This window comes from Panulirus ornatus, chromosome 59 (genome assembly GCF_036320965.1).
Source record: "Panulirus ornatus isolate Po-2019 chromosome 59, ASM3632096v1, whole genome shotgun sequence".
Taxonomy (NCBI): Eukaryota; Metazoa; Arthropoda; class Malacostraca; order Decapoda; family Palinuridae; genus Panulirus; species Panulirus ornatus.
The window spans coordinates 21,212,112-21,234,478 of record NC_092282.1 but is presented as its reverse complement, the minus strand read 5'-3'; the positions used below and the strand labels follow the sequence as shown (position 1 = coordinate 21,234,478).

The following is a 22,367-nucleotide window of genomic DNA, read 5'->3' as shown; positions in this document are numbered from 1 at the left end:
TCTCGTATCCGAGCGCCAAAGCTACTCACACTACAGTATGCAAATTAGTAGGAAAGACTTTATAGAACGATGTGTCGCTCGTGGAACGACACCTCGGCATATATGGCCAGCTCAACATGGCGAATCAAAGGCGAGATCTGTGCTGGGTGCATGTCGCCTCTCGCCGTCGCCATGGTAACGGGGTTGGGGAGGAGTGAGGGTGGGGTGACAGTCTAAGGAAGGGTAGTAACAGGTGAGTGGATGGGGGGGGGGGGGGGGGGTAGGTACAACCAATAGGTGGGAGGTGAGAGGAGTAAGCTGGTCGGTTGCAGTAGGTCAGTAGCCAAAGGTGGGTTGAGTCAGCAGTCAGGATAGTTGGAGTCAGCAGCCAGGATAGTTGGAGTCAGCAGCTAAGGGTGGGCGGGGTCAGCAGCAGTGTCAGCAGCAGCCAGGGGTGAGTGGGGCTAGCAGCCAGGGATGGTTGGGTTTAGTAAGCAAATGTCGGACGAATTCAGTAGACGGAGGTGAATGAAGTCAGTAGGCGCAGAAGACTTCTTCAGTAAGCGTAGTGGACGAGTTCAGCAGGAGTGAACGAGTTCAGGAAGGGCGGGCTCAGCAGCGTCCAGCAGGTTAGGGTGGAAGGTGTTAGCTGGCTCGAGCAGACCACGTCAGCAGAGAAAAGCGAGTGGAAGTGGCTTAAATAATTAGAACAATCGAGATGAGCAGAGTTTAGAGGTTGAGTGAACGAGTAGGTGGAAGGGCAATCATTACGTGGAGCGAGTGGAACCATCTAAAGCGAGTTTTCCAGACCCAACCAGAGCCATTATTTGTCTTATATCTGCAAATTTCTTGATTCTCAAAATTACCTTTATGAAAGAAGAACTTGGGTTATCTTCGTGTCTGCCTTTTATTATGAGCGGAGTTTAATAACTGGGTGCTGAATACAATGCCACCTGAGACTAGGGATATTTTGTACAACAAAGCCAAAGAAAGAGAAGATCTTACGCAATTCATGCTAAACTTAGCAGATCACTCGCTGAGTTTGACTTTGATGCAGCTTTAAAATGAGGCAGAGACACTGCCCCCGGGGTGGATTGTATCACCTACGACGTCATTACACCGATGTGTACCTGGTAATCCATTATTAAAGTTGTACGAGTTATGCCACGGGACATCCACCCTCCTCATGGTCAAACGACTTAATTGTACCAATACTTTAAACACCAACAACCTGACAAATATCGCCCCATCTCCCTGACTAGTTGCTTGTACAAAACTTTTGAGAGGACGGTGCTCAACAGACAACATAAAATGAAAGAACATATGTCACCTAATATTAATGGGCTCACACATGGCGAACGTGTGCACAACAGCATTACTATTTTCCTACCAGTTCATGGGGACAAAAGGCATAAGGACACCACTTTTCTTGACCTAAAAGTCCCATTTGATGTTGCTAGTCGGCAAGTTAACTTATGCGAGTGAGCAAAAATGAATATAAGTGGCCGGTTCCTGAACTGGATACTCGGCTCTCTTAATAGAAAGTCAACTGTGTTGTTTCAAGGCTACAAAGGTCAAGTTAAAGACATGTTACTTAGCACTCCTAAGGTGGAGTACTTTCCCCAGTTTATTCAATGTGCTCATCAATACATTAAGAAGGTCAATTCCACAGTGTCCCAGAAATATCACTATAAGTTATGCTGATGACGTTCTTGTACATGCCAAAACATACAGCGATACGTAAACTATTCTTAACACCATACACATAACCTGTGAAAGCCTTGGCTACATCATATCTGCAGATAAAACAAAGGTCTTAAATAAACGAATCGATAACGGCAGGAGCGGACCATCTAAGTTGTCAATTGGTGGAAACCCGATTGATTACGTCTCCTTGAAATATCTTGGTGTCTCAGTCCCATGCGCTGCAGCTAGTGTGCAAAAACTAAATCGACAATGCACAGGTGGTCTCAGAGCTCTTAAAATGATGTACCTAGCTCATATTAAGTCTCTAGTACATTACCATGCACCAGTTTTGGTTCTACACAACAACAAAGGTATCAACAGACTTGAAAAAATGCAAAATGAAGCCTTGAGGATCGTACTTGGTTGCCCCAAGTCCACTAAAGTACTCAACATTGAAGAGAGAATAGTTGATATCAGTGTTATGATTGGACTGAAACTTCTGCCTGGTGATCCACACAGTGTTGTCTTTAAAGAATTGTTAAACAATATATGCCATGGCACAAGTGAATCTAAATGGATCCACATAACAGCCAACCACATGACAATGTTTGGTGTACATAATTCATATGAAATGAGGGAGCTGCAGCATTTCCTGCCTGCCAAATAACTCCTTTGACTTCACCTACACATACTTACCCACCCAAGAATCTAATTACTTATAACCTTCACGTTCAACACTAAGACCAGTACTCTTGAACATATATAGAAAGTCCAAACTGACAAGAAGATAGCCCAGTGCATCTATACTGACGGTTCTCGCGACTCTGCCACTGGGAGGGTAGGCAGTACTGCCATTGTGATCCATCTCAGTGGTAATAAGAGAACAATGTTAGAATAAACAACTGAGCATCTACTCTACAAACTGAATAGTCCGCCACACTCATCGCTCTTAAGCAGGTAGAAGATCACTGTTACATATAGTTTATCTCTGATACCTTATCCTCACAACATGCCCTTACCACCCTTAGATCAGAATGTAACATGCTGGTCTCTGAAGCCAGACACAAACACTCAGACATTATTGCTCAAGTGATTCAAACCAAATTGTTATGGATTCCTTCTCGTATCTGCCTCCGTGAGCACAACAAAGCTGATGCTTTAGCTAAACTTGCACTTAGTAAAGGTGATGTTGAAAACAAAATCAGATTGTCAATTAGAAGCCTCAAAACTGAAATTAGAAAGGAAACTAAATGACCTCCTTGAAGCACGAAGACGTGTTCAGATAAGCACAAGAAGAAACATTTTCCATCACAGTGAAATGTGTCAAGTAAAGCATGTGTATGGAAAAAGTAATAAGATCAGCAGATTACATGATGTTGTAACTGCTATAGTAAGGCTACGTTACAGGTACTATTAGCACTTTGGCCGATCTGGAGATGTTAATCGTGTGAACTGTAAAGTTTGTGGTTAAAGATTTGGGCACAAACTATAACACTACGTCCTAGAATATAAGAAAAATATGGCCTTTTAGGGATAGATCTAAACAAACCCTGCAAGAAATGTCACAACACCTTATTGTTAATAACAAGATACCTGAAATTTCAAGTTTGTATCCAATTTTTGCATGTAGTCGGTAAAACTTACCATATGAAACTATGTAAAGTATGTAATATCAACCTACTGGTGTCTGATTAAGACCTTTTGCGACCCCTGTAATCCTTTTGCGCTACAGCTCACAGGATGAGCATGAGGTGCACAATATATTTTGCCGGGGTTACCGACACAAATTCAGTGACAGTATCAGCTGCTGCTCCCGTGGTGTCAGTGACCTACACAGCCAGTCAACAACACCACAACACAAGTCACTCAGCAGTACAACACTACACTACCAGCCAGTCAGCAGTACAACACTACACCACCAGCCAGTCAGCAGTACAACACTACACCACCAGCCAGTCAGCAGTACAACACTACACCACCAGCCAGTCAGCACTACCACACTACACCACCAGCCAGTCAGCACTACCACACTACACCACCAGCCAGTCAGCAGTACAACACTACACCACCAGCCAGTCAGCAGTACAACACTACACCACCAGACAGTCAACAATACAACGTTACACCATCAGACAGCAGTGCAGCATTATACCACCAGTCATTCAACAGTTAGCAGCAAAACGCTACTTCATCAGTCAGGAAGCAACGCCACAATCATCACCAGTCAGCAGTACAACACTCATCACCAGTCAGCAGTACAACATGACCAGTCAGCAGTACAACATTCAGCGGTACAACTCTACACCACCAGTCAGTCAGCAGTGCCAAAGCACACGAGTGAGTCAGCAGTGCAAAACAATACCGGGTTCCCATCAGTCAGTCAATCAGTAAAACCATTATACCACCTTTTGGCCTGCAGTAAGACACAACACGGTCAGCATTACATTACCGCATCAACAATTATTCTGGACCCACGACACATCCATAAACATTAAACCTGTCCAACTGTTACCAGAGTCCACCAAACCGTCTGGGCTGGTTTAGACAACGGTGTAGTAAGGCTATTGAATGAGTGTGGCAACAGTGTTTTATCTCCAAATTCCCCGACCGGTCCATCTATGTGGTAGGTGGTAGATCAGCCCCCCCCCCCCCCCACCTCCTTTTTCTCAATCAAAGGCGGTATCCCTCAAGGTTCTGTCCTGTCCCCTACACCTTTACTACTATTTTTCAACGATTTCCTCTCCTCCACAGATGATCCAATGCATTCATACATCGACGAGTCAACACTGTATTCATCCACATCTTTCAATTCTGCTTCTCTTACTCGCTTTGCATCTCGTCTTCACACACCTTACTCAATAAAATCAGGCTTGGACAGGATATCTCAGTGGGGTACATAAAACCTTAAGTTTATTGCCTCCAATTCCCAGTTTCTACCCATTTCTCTATCGAAAACTCCTCACAACTCTCGTCTCTCCTTTCATGGTTATGTAATTCCACCTCTTGACTCAATAAACATACTTCGTACTATTGTAACATCCACTCTTTCTTCTAAAACCCCACGTTACAGGAATAGCTAAATCTGCCTCTGAGAAACTGGGTGTCTTCTGTTTATATGTCGAAACTTCTGTATAGTTGCTCCGTCTATACAAAGGGTTGATTCGTCCTTGTATGGAGTACTGCTCTCACATCTGGGGTGGTTCTAGCTCTGCATCCTTACTTGAGAGTCGAGTCGAAAGCGATCGGCCTTATAAACTGTCCCAGACTAACTTCCAAATTTGGTCCCCTTGCCTTGCACCGCAGTGTTAGTTCACTTTCCCTCTTCTATAGGTATTACTTTGGTTTTTGCTCCTGAGAGCTGGGTGCTTGCGTGCCCACACCACTATCTAGACTACGCAATACTTGGCAAGCTGCTGCGTCACACGATTATTGTATGGCCAGCAACAACTTAAGGGTAGGCCGTTTTGATACCTGCTTGTTTCCCTACACGTCGAAGCTTTGGAGCTCTCTACCTTCTCATGTCTCCCCCAATAATTATGACCTGGTACGTTTCAAAAGACAGGTTTTTCACTTTCTCCGAAATTCGTAAATACTTTCCATTGCTGTTTCTTTTTACGTTTCATAATTCTCTATATTTCAATTAAGTCCCAGCCTTCATGTGGACTTCTGTCCGTGACTGGAACCTTCAACATAAAGAAAAAAAATCAAGGACTGGAAGGCGGTAGCTATAGCCTGTCACCCCCTTAAAAAGAAAAGGACAAATCATTTTTCGACAACTTATTATCTTCAGGAATTATAAACTCACAGTTGTGACTCGTGTGGGCTAGAACAGTACAAGGGAGAAGGTGCAGTGCAGGTTAATAGCCACACTAAACTGTTGCTGGCTCAGGGAGTGGCACAGCTCGGCTCCGGCCACCGCTACACATCCGGCCTGGCTTTCCCCGCGACGCCCCGTCCAGCCCCGCCCCGCCCCACCCCACAGTAACATCACACACACACACACACACACACAACGCCTCACTGTTATGAACACGATCTTCTCTTCCATTCATGTTGTAGTAAGCAGTTACCACAACAAAATAACCAAACCAGTTCAGTCACTCAAACCTTGACGACCAACGCAACATCGGACAATGACATCACAACGGACGGCAGAACCACAAACACCGTAAGAAAAACAGGTTCCCCCGATGTGCGGCAGGAATAACCTGGGGGACAATGTCTGTCAAGTCCTTCTCCACGCTTTAACAATACCCTATGGTGAACTTGCTAGCTCCCTTTGCAACGACTCACCTTCCTAGACATATTCTAAGCTTTATATTACTATGACCAGGACGGTTCTGTGGCTGTGGGGGGAGTTCAATGTTCCGGCGAACTCTGTCCGCCCTGGATCAAACACCTTACAAGCTCGGCCACCGCGAACCAGCCAGCAGGTCTGCTTCACTTCATCCAATCTCTTAATTAAAAGTCTACAGTCGATATCCAGAGTCATCCACCACTCTCTCATCACGCGCAGTGTATAATGATTGATATGGAGTGTGGCTGTGTGGTGGTGAAATGCAGCTGTGCAGCACGTAATGATTGATATGGAATGTGGCTGTGTGGTGGTGAAATGCAGCTGTGCAGCGCGTAATGATAGAGTGTGGCTGTGTACTAAGTGATGGTGGAGTGTGGCTTTGTAGTGTGTGATGGTGCAGTGTGACTATGTAGTGTGTGATGGCATTGTGTAATGACTGATATGGAGTGTGGCTGTGTGGTGGTGAAATGCAGCTGTGCAGCGCGTAATGATAGAGTGTGGCTGTGTACTAAGTGATGGTGGAGTGTGGCTTTGTAGTGTGTGATGGTGCAGTGTGACTATGTAGTGTGTGATGGCATTGTGTAATGACTGATATGGAGTGTGGCTGTGTGGTGGTGAAATGCAGCTGTGCAGCGCGTAATAATAGAGTGTGGCTGTGTACTAAGTGATGGTGGAGTGTGGCTTTGTAGTGTGTGATGGTGCAGTGTGACTATGTAGTGTGTGATGGTGCAGTGTGACTATGCAGTGTGTGATGGTGCAGTGTGACTATGTAGTGTGTGATGGTGCAGTGTGACTATGGAGTGTGTGATGGTGCAGTGTGACTATGTAGTGTGTGATGGTGCAATGTGACTATGCAGTGTGTGATGGTGCAGTGTGTGATGGTGCAGAGTGACTATGTAGTGTGTGATGGTGCAGAGTGACTATGTAGTGTGTGATGGTGCAGTGTGACTATGTAGTGTGTGATGGTGCAGTGTGACTACGTAGTGTGTGATGGTGCAGTGTGACTATGTAGTGTGTGATGGTGCAGTGTGACTATGTAGTGTGTGATGGTGCAGTGTGACTATGTAGTGTGTGATGGTGCAGTGTGACTATGTAGTGTGTGATGGTGAAGTGTGGCTGTGCAGTGTGTGATGGTGAAGTGAGGCTGTATAGTGTTTGATGGTGGAGTGTGGCAGTGTACTATGTGATGGTGGAGTGTGGCTGTGCAGTGTGTGATGGTGCAGTGTGGCTATGGAGTCCTTGATGGTGAAGTGCGGATGTTTAGTGTGTGATGGTGAAGTGTGGCTGTGTAGTTTATGATGGTGGAGAGTGGCTGTGTAGAGTGTGATGGTGGAATGTGACTGTGTAGTGTGTGATGGTGGAGTGTGCCTGTACAGAGTGTGATGGTGAAGTGTGGCTGTGTAGTTTGTGATGGTGAAGTGCAGCTGTGTAGTGTGTGATGGTTGAGTGTGGCTGTGTAGTGTGTGATGGTTGAGTGTGGCTGTGTAGTGTGTGATGGTTGAGTGTGGCTGTGTAGTGTGTGATGGTGCAGTGTGGCGGTATAGTGTGTGACGGTGAAGAACGGCTGTGTAGTGTGTGATGGTGAAGTGCAGGCTGTGTAGTGTGACAGGTGTTTCTGTGTAGTGCGTAATGATGGAGTGTGTATGTGTAGTGTGTGACGGGGGTTTGTGGCTTTGTAGTGAGTGATGGTGCAGTGTGACTTTGTAATGTGTGATAGTGGAGTGTAGCTGTGTAGTGTGCGACAGTGAGGTGTGGCTGTGTAGTGTGTGACGGTGGAGCGTGGCTGTGCAGTGTGTGATGAAGTGTGGCGGTTTAGTGTATCATGGTGAAGTGTGGCTGTGTAGTGTGTGATGGTGAAGTGTGGCTGTGTAGTGTGTGATGGCGAGGTGTGGCTTTGTAGTGCGTAATAATGGAGTGTGGCTGTATAGTGTGTGATGGTGGAGTGTGGCTGTGTAGTGTGTGATGGCGAGGTGTGGCTTTGTAGTGCGTAATAATGGAGTGTGGCTGTATAGTGTGTGATGGTGGAGTGTGGCTGTGTAGTGTGTGATGGCGAGGTGTGGCTTTGTAGTGCGTAATAATGGAGTGTGGCTGTATAGTGTGTGATGGTGGAGTGTGGCTGTGTAGTGTGTGATGGTGGAGTGTGGCTGTATAGTGTGTGATGGTGGAGTGTGGCTGTGTAGTGTGTGATGGTGGAGTGTGGCTTTGTAGCGCGTGATGGTGGAGTGTGGCTTTGTAGCGTGTGATAGTTCAGTGAGACTATGTAGTGTGTGATGGTGGAGTGTGGCTGTGTAGTGTACGATGGTGAAGTGTGCCTATGTAGTGTGTGATGGTGAAGTGTGGCTGTGCAGTGTGTGATGGTGAAGTGTGCCTATGTAGTGTGTGATGGTGAAGTGTGCCTATGTAGTGTGTGATGGTGCAGTGTGCCTATGTAGTGTGTGATGGTGGAGTGTGACTGTGTAGTGTACGATGGTGAAGTGTGGCTGTGTATTATGTTATGGTGGAGTGGCTGTGTAGTGTGATAGTGCAATGTGGCTGTGTAGTAAGTGATGGTGCAGTGTGGCTGTGCAGTGTGTGATGGTGGAGTGTGACTGTGTCACGTGTGATGGTGAAATGAATGCGGAGTGTGACTGTGTACTGTGATGGTGAAGTGTGACTGTGTAATGTGTGATGGTGAAGTGTGGCTGTGTAATGTGTGATGGTGAAGTGTGGCTGTGTAGCATGTAATGGTGGAGTGTGGCTGTGTAGTGTGTGATGGTGGAGTGTGGCTGCGTAGTGTGTGATGTTGGAGTGTGGCTGTGTAGTGTGTGATGTTGGAGTGTGGCTGTGCAGTGTGTGATGTTGGAGTGTGGCTGTGCAGTGTGTGAAGGTGGTGTGGCTGTGTAGTGTGTGTTGGTGAAGTGTGGCTATGCAGTGTGCGATGGTGGTGTGGCTGTGTAGTGTGTGATTGTGGTGTGGCTTTGTAGTGTGTGATGGTGGTGCGGCTCTGTAGTGTGTGATGGTGGAGTATGGCTGTGTAGTATGTGTTGGTGAAGTGTGGCTGTGTAGCATGTGATAGTGTGTGATGGTGGAGTGTGGCTGTGTAGCATGTGATAGTGTGTGATGGTGGAGTGTGGCTGTGTAGTTTGTGACTGTGGTGTAGTTATGTAGTGTGTGATGGTGGAGTGTGGCTGTGTAGTGTGTGATAGTGTAGTGTGGCTATGTAGTGTACGATGGTGGAATGTGGCTATGTAGTGGTGTGATGGTGGAGTGTGGCTGTGAAGTGTGTGTTGGTGAAGTGTGGCTGTGTAGCGTGTGATGGTGAAGTGTGGCAGTATAGTGTGTGATGGTCAAGTGTGGCTGTATAGTATGTGATGGTGAAGTGTGGCTGTGTAGCGTGTGATGGTGAAGTGTGGCTGTGGCATGCGATGATGAAACGTGGATATATAAAGTATGATGTGGAATGCTGCTGCGCAGCGTTTTGTCATTATTTGTGTGTTAAGAGGACGGAGTTTTTTGCTCATGTTGCCCCGCTTCTTATATATACCTTGGCTTTACCCGTGTACACACACACACACACACACACACACACACACACCTTCCTAACATCGACGAGCCTCAAGGGTAGGGTGAGCATCTGGGTTAGGTGTAGGCCGACAGCCACGCCAAAATTCGAACCCATGCTAACCCGTACCCGGGCAGGCTCGTGCGAGTAGTGGTCTGTAACCCTAACACTACACGATATACAGTATGTATGCGATTACAAATTTTGTTTTACGCCCAGTCTCTTAACCTTATTCTAAATGAATATGAACATGTCTTTACTCCTATTCCCGTACACCCATACACACCCACAGACACACACCTGACAGAAGTTAGGTGTGTGTGTGTGTGTGTGTGTGTGTGTGTGTGTGTGTGTGTGTGTACGCTTTTCGGCTGTAGAATGTCGTCAGGGTTTCTATAATAAGCTTATTCCGACCTAACCTACTCCTTATGAACATGAAACGCTGGGATTCTACGTGGAATATATTGGGATTACATATTCCCAACTGAATTATGAAGATTTAGCCCAAACTAATGTTCGTCAAAATTCCCATGATGGTGTCGTTGTGCTCTGGATAGCACTTCAGCATGTTTTGGTGGCGTGAGTGAGGGTGCATGTGACCGGATGACTTGGTGATGCATGTGGGTTTGTGGTGTAGTGTATGATGGCGTAAAAAGTAAAGTGTGGTACTGCATGGTGCAGTACGTGATACCAAATTGTGTGATGACAATATGTGTAGGTACAAAGAATGGTAATGAATTATACAGTAATGTAGAGATATAGTGTTGGCCTGTAACTATAAGTGATGCTCCCGCGCGTCCATCCCACCTCCCACTAGCCTGCCTGCCAAGGAAACGATCTTGGAAGGGAAAGTGTCAAACGTCCCGGTTTCGGCAGAAGGTTTTGCTTTTGAAGTATCTGTCTTGCTATTTATTCCCTTGAAGCTCCAGGGGACGGGAAAATGTCCCGTTTTTCGTGAAAATGAACACAATGGTTCCCTATTGCCCAATTCAAAAACAGTAAGTAAAAACTATCCGACCAGAGCAGAAGCGTCTGGAATTCTATTCTGTAAAATCCATTCCTGAGTTGTATCAGATTTCATCCAGTGAAAAAAAACCATTACGATGAAACTTTCGGTTATTTTCCTACATAAGGTAGCTACTTTTTTTGTTCTGTAACCTGTTGTTCATTGTGCCAGTCAAAAATGTGGGTAAATGTACAATTTTTCCTTTGTCTACCTATGAATAAAACGAACTGCAATTCTACTGGCTACAGAAAAAGGCAATAGGTAAAACTATTGATGTTTACAAAGGTGTAGGATTATCTCTACCTTGAGGAAATAGCATCAGGATTTTTCAAATATATAACTGTACTTAAATTTTTACCGAATATATTGCACTGCCTAGTCCTAAAGCCAAGGGACGCGTTGAGGGTTGGGTAATTATGATAGTACAAGACGAGGGATTTGTTACGATTTTCTAAGTCAAATCCTGTAACAAAGTTTTCTTTTACTTTCTTTATCAATATCAATGAGACATTCTCCTTTCTAACTCCAGAAAATCTGGTCACTTTTCCGTAATATCAATTCGAAAAGAAAATGTTGTAATAACTCTCTGTAGCTCTTAGGCGTCAGCATTTTACATGATGACACTGCAAATGTTTTCCGTATAGCACATACTTATACTAATCATCATAGGAAAATTACGCCCCTCTTTGTACGAACACAGCACTACCGTCCAGCATGCAGATGGACACAGAGCTCTTACCTAAACATTCCTTTCTCTACTTCAATTAAGGTAAACAAATCAACATGCAACTCGATGTTTGCAAAACGTTTTCCTTAAGGCCAGTTTTTTTTTTTGGGGGGGGGGGAATATACAATAGCCCATGATATATTCCAGCAATACAGTTGTACCTTCCTTAAGACTCGTGACATCAAAAAATGCTAAACGTCAGACTTCAATAGCAAACTTACCGATAGCGATCAAACTTGGCGAATTTCTTCCACTCGCTAGGGTTGGACTTGTAGCTGGCCATGATGTCATGAACATAATCAACGTTTATGCATTCACTCTCAAACACGTTGTGAAGCTCCTGGATAAGATCGTTCAAGGAGTTGATTGGCTGGGCACGTGTCACCTCCATGTTGAGCTTCTATGGCGCCGTGTAGAGTGTCAAGAACTGGTGGTATGATAGTAGGCGGTACTGTCGCTTTAAACGGCCAAATCGCAGCAAGATACTACACCCGGTATAAGGCAGCAACACCCTTTACATTCCCGGCTTGGCCTGTGGGAGGGTAGATGCTAGATATCTCCAGACACTAGCTCAGCTGCTATTGATTTTAGCAGTTATCATGCTAATATCAGAAACTGTTCCTTTTCACGTGATCCCCTATCAATTGTAGTTCTGCGTATCTTCCAAGTACCATGTTAACAATATCTTATCAATACGTATGGATGTAAATATATTAGTATTTACATTATTGGCCTTTAACGTGACGTCACATACGAGCCCACTATTTACAGGGATCTCATTGGCTGACGGCTCCACTACCCGTGGCAAGCCGAATACAGTCATTTTGTTTCGAAAAATTTCATAATGATATGAACAAAGTTGTAAAGATATATCATCCCTTCGTTAACTTCCTTTGCTGAACCGAAAAAAAATCTTGAAGAGAATTCTGTAGTAATCATTACACTGTACAACCATTGTTCAATTCGAAAACACACGCCAATCTTAATGCGACACGACTTGAACGAAATCAAGTCGATCAATCAATATTTCCCTACGCAGTGCTAACTTCGAAAGTCAACACATACATCTGTGTCAGTCTACTAGCAGTTGACATCTGTGTTGTCATGCAAATGACAGTACTTGAATGAGGGTTATGGCTTATCGACGACTGTCGCGAGAAATTGGAGTCTGTGCTTCACAAGATACGCACATCCCTCTGTCTGCGTCATCACCAGGGAGCCAAAACACCCAGTCTGCCTGGGTAAGCGACGGAGAAACTATAATTTTGTATTTTCAGCCGAAAACAAAAAAAGAAAACAGTCATATGGTTATTGAAAGATTTCAGGACAGCCAGTTCCATTAACACTTTTTAAGTGAGGGCAAACCCAACGGACCAATTACGTCCTTCATTGTTCAACATATGTATGGGGAACTGCCTAGTGGAATGTTGAAGTGTATGGCCAATATAATGCAGTTTGAGGCGCGTGTAATGATGTGAAGAACATGATGTAGTCTGTGGAAGTGTAATGTTATATGATGGAGCGGTGTGTTATGGTTATTCTTATTTTGCATTATGTTAGTGCAATATGGTGATTATGGTGCACAGGTGTCTGGCCCTAGGTGGGTGTATTATGGTACAATACACAGGTGCCCGGCCTTGGTTGGGTGTCCCATGGTACGGTACACAGGCGTCCGACCCTGGATGGGTGTACCATGGTACAACACACAGGTGTCCGGCCTGAGGTGGGTGTACCATGGTACAGTACATAGGCGCCCGGCCCTGGGTGGGTGTACCATGGTACAGAACACATGTTCAGCCCTGTATGAGTGTTCCTTGTTAGAGTACATATGTGTCCGGCATGTTAATGTCCCATGGTACAGTACACAGGTGTACGTCCCTGGGTGGGTGTACCAAGGTACAGTACACAGGTGTCCAGCCCTGTGTAGGTGTACAATGGTACAGTACACAGGTGACCAACCCTGAGTGGATGTACTATGGTACAGACCACAGGTGTTCGGCCCTAAGTGGGTGTCCCTTGGTACAGCACACAGGTGTCCAGCGATGGGTTATGTTCCATGATACAGTACTGAGGTGTCTAGCCCTGGTTGAGTGTTCATTGGCAGAGTACACAGGTGTCTGGCTCTGGGTGGGTGTACCATGGTACAGCACACAGGTATCCAGATCTGGATGGGTGTACTGTGGTACAGTGCACAGGTGTTTAGCCCTGGGTGAGGGTGCCATGGTACAGTACACAGGTGTCCAGCCCTGGGTGAGTGTACCATGGTACAATACATAGGTGTCCAGAACTGGGTGGGTGTGCCATGGTACAGTACACAGGTGTTCAGCCCTGGGTGGATGTAACATGGTACAGATCACAGGTGTCCGGCCCTGAGTGGGTGTACCATGGTACAGCACACAGGTATCCAACCCCGGGTAGTTGTTAATTGGTACAGCACACGGGAGTACAGCCGTAGGTGGGTGTATAGTGCAGTACACAGGTGCCCAATCCTAGGTTGATATACCATGGTACAGTACACAGGTGTCTGGGCGTGGGCGGGTGTACCAAGATACATTACACAGCTGTCCAGCCTTGGGTAGGTGTACCATGGTACAGTCCACAGGTGTCTGGCCCTGAATGGATGCACCATGGTACAGTCCATAGGTGTCCGGCCCTAGGTGGATGTCCCATGGTACAGTACAAGGGTGTCCGACCCTGAGTGAGTGTACCATAGTACAGTACACAGGTGTATGGCCCTAGGTGGATGTACCATGGTACAGTACAGAGGTGTCCAGCCATGGGTGGGTGTCCCTTGGAACCGTACACAGGTGACCAGCCCTGGTTGATGTTCCATGGTACAGCACAGAGGTGTCCAGTCCTGGTTGAGTATTCCTTGGTAGAGTACACAAGTGTCCGGCCCTGGTTAGGTGTACCATGGCACAGTACACAGGTCTCCTGAACTGGGTGGGTGTACTGTGGTACAGTTCACAGGTGTCCAGCCCTGGGTGGGTGTAAGATGGTACAGTACACAGGTGTCCATCCCTGGGTGGGTGGAAGATGGTACAGTACACAGGTGTCCAGGCCTGGGTGGGTGCACTGTGGTACAGTACAAAGGTGTCCAGGCCTAGGTGGGTGTACCAAGGTACAGTACGCAGATCTCCAGCCCCGGTTAGATATTCCTTGGTATAGTAAACAGGTCTTCAGCCATGGATGGGTGTACTATGGTACAGGACAAAGGTGTCCGAACCTGGATGGATGTACTTTGGTACAGTACACAGGTGTCCAGCCCTGGGTGGGTGCGCCATGGTACAGTACAAAGGTGTCCGGCTCAGTGTGGGTGTACCATGGTACAGTACAAAGGTGTCCGGCACTGGTTGGATGTACAATAGTACAGTGCGCAGGTGTCCAGCGCTGCGTGAGTGTTCCTTGGTACGGTACACAGGTGTCCGTGCCTGGGTGTGTGCACCATGGTGCAGCACACAAGTGTCCGGCCCTGGATGGGTTGACCATGGTGCAGTGCACAGTTGTCCAGCCCTGGTTGGGTATACCATGTTACAGTACACAGGTGTCCGGCACTGGGTGGGTGTACCATGGTACAATCCACAGGTGTCCAGTCCTGGGTGAGTGTACCAAGGCACAGTAGACATGTGTACAGCCCTGAGTGGGTGTACCATGGTACAGTACACGGATGTCCAGCCCTAGTTGGGTTTACCACGGTACAGTACACAGGTGTCCGGCCATAGGTGGGTGTACCATAGCACAGTCCACAAGTGCCCGGCACTGGGTGGATGTACCAGGGTACAGTACACTGGTGTCTAACCCTGGGCGGATGTTCCTTGCCACGTACAGTACAGCTGTACTGGCACTGGTTGGATGTATCATGGTTCCGTACACAGGTGTCCAACCCTGGGTGGATGTTCCTTGGTACAGTACCCAAGTGTCCAACCCTGGATGGATGTTCCTTGATGTAACGCACTGCTGTCCGGCACTGGGTGGATGTACCATGGTATAATTCACAGGCTTCCAACCCTGGCTGGATGTTCCTTGGTACAGTAGAGTGCTGTCCGGCACTGAGTGGATGTACCATGGTGTAGTACACAGGTCTACAGCCTTGAGTGGATGTTCCCTGGTACAGTACACAGGTGTGCGGTCTTATGTGGATGTTCCTTGGTATAGAACACATGTGTCCGACAGTGGGTGAATGATCCTTGGTACAGTGCACAGGTGTTCAACCCTTGGTAGATGTACAAAGGTACAGTACACAGGTGTCCCTCCTTCGTCAGTACACAAGTGTCCGGCCGTGGATGAGTGTACCATTGTACAGTACACAGGTGTGCGAACCTGGTGGTTGTACCCTGGTGCAGTACAAAGTGTCCACCCCTGGGTTGGTGTCCCATGGTACAGTACAAAGGTATCCGACCCTGTGTGGGTGTACTATGGTACAGTACAAAGGTACCCGGCTCTGGGTGGGTGTACAGTAGTACAGTGTACAGGTGTCCAGCCCTGGGTAAGTGTTCCTTGGTAAGGTACACAGGTGTCTGTGCCAGGGTGTATGTACCATGGTGCATTACACAAATGTCTGGCCCTGGTTAGGGGGACCATGGTACAGTGCACAGTTGTCCAGCCCTGGTTGGGTATACCATGTTACAGTACACAGGTGTCCGGCCCTGAGTAGGTGTACCATGGTGCAGTCCACAGGTGTCCAGTCCTGGGTGGGTGTATCAAGGCACAGTACCAGGTGTACATCCCTGAGCGGGTGTACCATGGTACAGTACACGGGTGTCCAGCCCTGGGTGGGTGTATCATGGTATAGTACACAAGTGTCCGGCCTTAGATGGATGTACCATGGTACAGTCTACAAGTGTCCGGCCTTGGGTGGATATAACATAGTACAGTTCACAGGTGTCCAACCCTGGGTGGATGTTCCTTGCCAAGTACAGTACACTGCTGTCCGGCACTTGTTTAATGTACCATGGTACAGTACACAGATGTCCAACCTGGGTGGATGTTCCTTTCTACAGTATACTGCTGTCCGGTAGTGAGTGGATGTTCCTTGGTACAGTATACAGGTCTCCAGCCCTATATGGATGTTCCTTGGTACAGTACACAGGTCTCCAGCCTTAGGTGGATGTACCATGGTACAGTACACAGGTGTCTGACACTGGGTGAATGTTCCTTGGTACACTGCACAGGTGTCCAACACTGGGTGGATGTTCCTTGCCAAGTACAGTACACTGCTGTCCGGCACTAGTTTAATGTACCATGGTACAGTATACAGGTGTCCAACCCTGGGTGGATGTTCCTTTTTACAGTACACTGCTGTCCGGTAGTGAGTGGATGTTCCTTGGTACAGTACACAGGTCTCCAGCCCTAGGTGGATATTCCTTGGTACATTAGAAAGGTGTCCAACCCTGTGTGGATGTACCATGGCACAGTACACAGGTGTCCGTCCCTGGTTGGGTGTACCATAGTACAGTACACAGGCGTCCGGCCCTGGGTGGATGTACCATGGTACAGGACGTTGTTCAGCCCTGGATGGGTGTGCTATGGTATAGTACACATGTCCGACCCTGGATGGGTCAACCATGATAAAGAAGACAGGTGTCAAACCCTGGGTGGGTGTGCCATGGTTCAGTATACAGGTGTCCGGCCATAGTTGGGTATACCATGGTACAGTACACAGGTATCCGGCTCAGGGCAGATGATTGGTACAATACACAGGTGTCCAGCCTTTGGTAGGAGAACCATGGTACAGTATACAAGTGTGTAGCCGTGGGTTGGTGTTCCTCAGTACAGTACACAGGTGTCCGGCCCTTGTTGAATGTTCCTTGGTTCCTTGATACAATACACATGTGTCCAACCATGGGTGGGTGTACCATGGTACAGTATAAGGGTGTACAGCCTTGAGTGGATGTTCCTAAGTAGAGTACACAGGTATCAGGCCCTGAGAGGATGTTCCTTGGTATAGAACACAGGCGTCCAGCCCTTGGTGGATGTTCCTCAGTACAGTACACAGGTGTCCGTCCCTAGTTGGGTGTATCATGGTGCAGTACACAGGTGACCGGCCCTTGTTGGATGTTCATTGGTTCCTTGATACAATACACATGTGTCCAGCCCTGGGTGGGTGTACCATCGTACAGTATAAGGGTGTGCAGCCTTGGATGGATGTTCCTTAGTACATTACACATGTGTCCGGCCCTGGATGGGTGTATCATGGTAAAGTACACAGGTGTCTAGCCCTGGGTGGATGTTCCTTGGTACAGTATACAGGTGTCCGGCTCTGGATGGGTGCACCATGGTACAGTATACAGGTGTCCAGAACTGGGCGAGTGTATCATGGTGCAGTACAAATATGTCCAGCCCTGGTTGGGTGTACCATGGTATAGTACACAGATGTCCGGCCCTGGATGGGTTTGCTATTTTATAGTACACAGGTGCCCGACCATGCGTGGGTGTACCATGGTATAGTACACTGGTGTTCAGCCCTAGGTGGGTGTACCAAGGTACAGTATACAGGTGACCGACCCTAGGTAGGTGTACCATAGCAGAGCACACAGGTGTTCGGCCCTGGGTGGGTGTTCCTTGGTGCATTACACAGGTGTCTATCTGGGTGGGTGTACCATTGTACCGTACAAAGGTATAGGTCGTTGGTAGGTGTACCATGGTACAATACAAAGGTGTCCAGCCCTGGATGAGTGTACCATGGTACAGGATATAGCTGTCCAGTCCTTCGTGGGTGTACCATTGTTCAGTACACAGCTGTCCAGCACTGGATGATTGTTCCTTGTTATAGCACTCATGTGTACGCTCTAGGTGGGTGTACCATGGTACAGTACACATATGTCCAGCCTTGGGTTGGTGTACCATGGTACATTACTCAGGTGTCGAGCCCTGGGTTGGTGTACCATAGTACATCATGCAGGTGTCCAGCCCTGTGTTGGTGACCAGTTCTGGGTGGTTGTACCATGGTACAGTAAATAGGTGTCCAACCCTGGGTGGGTGTACCATGGTACAGTACACGGAAGTCCAGCCCTCGTTGGATATACCATGGTACAGTACACGTGTCCAGCCCTGGGAGGGTGTACCATGGTTCAGTACACAGGTGTCCGGCCTGAGGTGGGTGTATCATGGTACAGCCCACAGGTATCCGGCACTGGATGGGTGTTCCTTGGCACATTACACAGGCTGTCCAACCCTGGTTGGATGTTCCTGGCGCAGTAAACAGGTGTGCGGCCTGGGTGGATGTACCATGGTACAGTGCACAGGTGTCCAACCCTGGGTGGATGTCCCTTGGTAAAGAACGCATGTATCCGGCCCTGAGAGGATGGACCATGGTACAGTGCACAGGTGTCCAGCCCTGGGTGGATGTTCCTCAGTGCAGTACACAGGTGTCCGGCCCTGGTTGGATGTTCCTTAGTTCCTTGATAAAGAACACATGTGTCCAGTCATGGATGGGTGTACCATGGTACAGTATAAGGGTGTGCAGCCTTGAGTGGATGTTCTTAAGTAGAGTACACAGGTATCCGGCCCTGGGAGGATGTTCCTTGGTAAAGTACATAGGTGTCCGTCCATGGCTGGATGTTCCTTGGTACAGTACACTGGTGTCCAACCCTGGGTGGGTACCATGGTACAGTGCACAGGTGTCCGGCACTGGGTAGATGTTCGTTGATACAGTACACAGATATCCGGCCTTCGATGGGTTTACCACGGTACAGTACACAAGTGTCCGACCCTCGGTGGGTGTACCATCGTACATTACACAGATATCTGGCCCTGAATGGATGTTCCTTGCTACAGTAAACAGGTGTCCGGCCCTGATTGGGTGTTTCATGGTAGAGTACACAGGTATCCGTCCCTGGGTGTATGTTCCTTGATACAGTACACAGGTGTCCAGCCCTGGGTGGTTGTACCATGGTACAGTATACAGGTGTGCAGCCTTAGGTGGTTGTTCCTTGGTACAGTACACAGGTGTCTGGCCCTGGTTAGATGTATCTTGGTATGGTACACAAATGTTCGGCCATGGTGGTTGTGCCTTGGTACAGTACATAGGTATCCACCCCTGGGTGGATGGGTGTATCATGGTACAACACAAGTGTCCGGCAATGGGTGGATGATGCTTGGTAAATTATACAGTTGTCCGGCCCTGAGTGGATGTACCATGGTATAGTACACAGGTGTTCGTCCCTAGTTGGATGTACCATGGTAAAGTACGCAGGTGTCCAGCCCTATGTGAGTATTTCTTGGTACACTACATAGGTGTGGTCCAGCCCTGTACCGTGGTACAGTACATAGGTGTCTGTCCCTGATTGGGTGTACCATAGTACAGTACACAGGTGTGCGGTCCTTGGTGGATGTACCATGGTACAGGACACAGATGTCAAGAACTGAACGAATGTACCATGGTACAGTGCACGTATATCCAGCCCTGGGTGGGTATACTGTGGTATAGTGCACGGCTGTCCGGCCTTGGATGGGTGTGCTATGGTATAGTACACAGATGTCCGACCCTGGTTGGGTATACTGTGATACAGTAGATAGGTGTCAAACCCTGGGTAGGTGTGCCATGGTTCAGTACACAGGTTTCCGACCCTAGCTGGGTATACCATGGTACAGTAAAGGTATCCTGCCCTAGGTGGATGTTAATTGGCACAATATACAGGTGTCCAGCCCTGGGTAGGTGAACCGTGGTACAGTACACAAGTGTGCAGCCCTGGGTGGATGTTCCTCAGTACAGTACACAGGTGTTAGGCCCTGGTTGGGTTTATCCTGGTGCAGTGCACAGGTGTCCGGCCCTTATTGGATGTTCCTTGGTTCCTTACAATACACATGTGTTCAGCCCTGGGTGGGTGTACCATGGTTCAGTATAAGGGTGTGCAGCCTTGAGTGGATGTTCCTAAGTAGAGTACACAGGTATTCAGCCCTGGGAGGGTGTTCCTTGGTATAGTACACAGGTGGCCAGCCCTGGGTGGATGTTCCTCAGTACAGCACACAGGTTTCCGGCTCTGGTTGGGTGTATCATGGTACAGTACACAGGTGAACAGCCATAGGTGGATGTTCCTTGGTTCCTTGTAACAGTACACAGGTGTCCAGCCCTGGGTGAGTGTACCATGGTAAAGTATACAGGTGTGCAGCCTTTGATGGATGTTCCTTAGTGCATTACACATGTGTCCGGCCATGGATGGGGGTATCATGGTACAGTACACAGGCATCTAGCCCTGGGTGGATGTTACTTGGTACAGTATACAGATGTCCGGCCCTGAGTTGATGTACCATCGCACAGTACACAGGTGTCCAGCCCAGAGTGGGTACACCATGGTACAGTATTCAGGTGTCCAGAACAGGGCGAGTGTACCATGGTACAGTACAAATATGTCCAGCCCTGGTTGGGTGTACCATGGTACAGTACACAGCTGCCAGGCCCTAGATTTTGCTATGGTATAGTACACAGGTGTCCGACCATGGGTGGGTGTACCATGGTATAGTACACAGGTGTCCAGCGATATGTAGGTGTACCAAGATACATTATAAAGGTGCCCAACCCTAGACAGTTGTACCATAGTAGAGTACACAGGTGTTCGGCCTAGATGGATGTACCATGGTGCAATACACAGGTGTCTATCTCTAGGTGGGTGTACCATTGTACCGTACAAAGGTATCGGTCCTTGGTGGGTGTACCATGATGCAATACAAAGATATCCAGCCCTGAGTGAGTGTACAATAGTACAGTACACAGGTGTCGAGCCCTGAGTGAGTGTGCCATGTTACAGGACACAGGTGTCTAGTCCTTGTTGGGTGTACCATGGTTCAGTACACAGCTCTCCAGCCCAGGATAGGTGTTCCGTGGTATAGCACTCATGTGTACGGCCTAGGTGGATGTGCCATGATATTCAGGTGTCCAGAACAGGGCGAGGGTACCATGGTACAGTACAAATATGTCCAGCCCTGGTTGGGTGTACCATGGTACAGTACACAGCTGCCCGGCCCAAGATTTTGCTTTGGTATAGTACGCAGGTGTCCGACCATGGGTGGGTGTACCATGGTATAGTACACAGGTGTCCAGCGATATGTGGGTGTACCAAGACACATTATAAAGGTGCCCGACCCTAGACAGGTGTACCATAGTAGAGTACACAGGTGTTCGGCCCTAGATGGATGTACCATGGTGCAATACACAGGTGTCTATCTCTGGGTGGGTTTACCATTGTACCGTACAAAGGTATCGGTCCTTGGTGGGTGTACTATGGTACAATACAAAGATATCCAGCCCTGAGTGAGTGTACAAATGTACAGTACACAGATGTCGAGCCCTGAGTGAGTGTGCCATGTTACAGGACACAGGTGTCTAGTCCTTTTTGGGTGTACCATGGTTCAGTACACAGCTGTCCAGCCCAGGATAGGTGTTCCGTGGTATAGCACTCATGTGTACGGCCTAGGTGGGTGTACCATGGTATTCAGGTGTCCAGAACAGGGCGAGTGTACCATGGTACAGTACAAATATGTCCAACCCTGGTTGGGTGTACCATGGTACAATACACAGCTGCCCGGCCCTATTTTGCTATGGTATAGTACACAGGTGTCCGACCATGGGTGGGTGTACCATGGTATAGTGCGCAGGTGTCCAGCGATATGTGGGTGTTCCAAGATACATTATAAAGGTGTCCGACCCTAGACAGGTGTACCATAGAGTACACAGGTGTTCGGCCTTAGATGGATGTACCATGGTGCAGTACACAGGTGTCTATCTCTGGGGAGGTGTACCATTGTACCGTACAAAGGTATCGGTCCTTGGTGGGTGTACCATGGTACAATACAAAGATATCCAGCCCTGAGTGAGTGTATAATAGTACAGTACACAGGTGTCCAGCCCTGAGTGAGTGAGGTACAGTGCCATGGTACAGGACACAGGTGTCTAGTCCTTGTTGGGTGTACCATGGTTCAGTACACAGCTGTCCAGCCCAGAATAGGCGTTCCTTGGTATAGCACTCATGTGTACGGCCTAGGTGTGTGTACCATGGTACACTACACATGTCCGGTCTTGGGTTGGTGTACCATTGTACGGTACACAGGTGTCGAGCCCTGAGTGGGTGTACCATAGTACATTATGCAGGTGTCCAGCCCCCTATGGGTATCCAGTTCTGGGTGATTGTACCAT

The 22,367-nt window shown here is 47.9% G+C and overlaps 1 protein-coding gene and 1 long non-coding RNA gene across 2 annotated transcripts in view; both read right to left on the bottom strand.

Annotated features, from left to right (window-relative positions):
* LOC139767226 (cysteine dioxygenase type 1) overlaps nucleotides 1-11,755 on the bottom strand; it is a 130,362-nt gene extending 118,607 nt beyond the window's left edge. Inside the window, exon 1 of the mRNA XM_071696369.1 lies at nucleotides 11,458-11,755. Within this exon, the coding sequence (XP_071552470.1) occupies nucleotides 11,458-11,627 (170 nt within the window). The 5' untranslated portion in view covers nucleotides 11,628-11,755. The remainder of the gene's footprint in view (nucleotides 1-11,457) is intronic.
* The window catches only part of LOC139767227 (uncharacterized), a 191,158-nt gene that overhangs the window by 133,889 nt on the left and 34,902 nt on the right, over nucleotides 1-22,367 (bottom strand). The gene's annotated exons all lie outside the window — the stretch shown is intronic.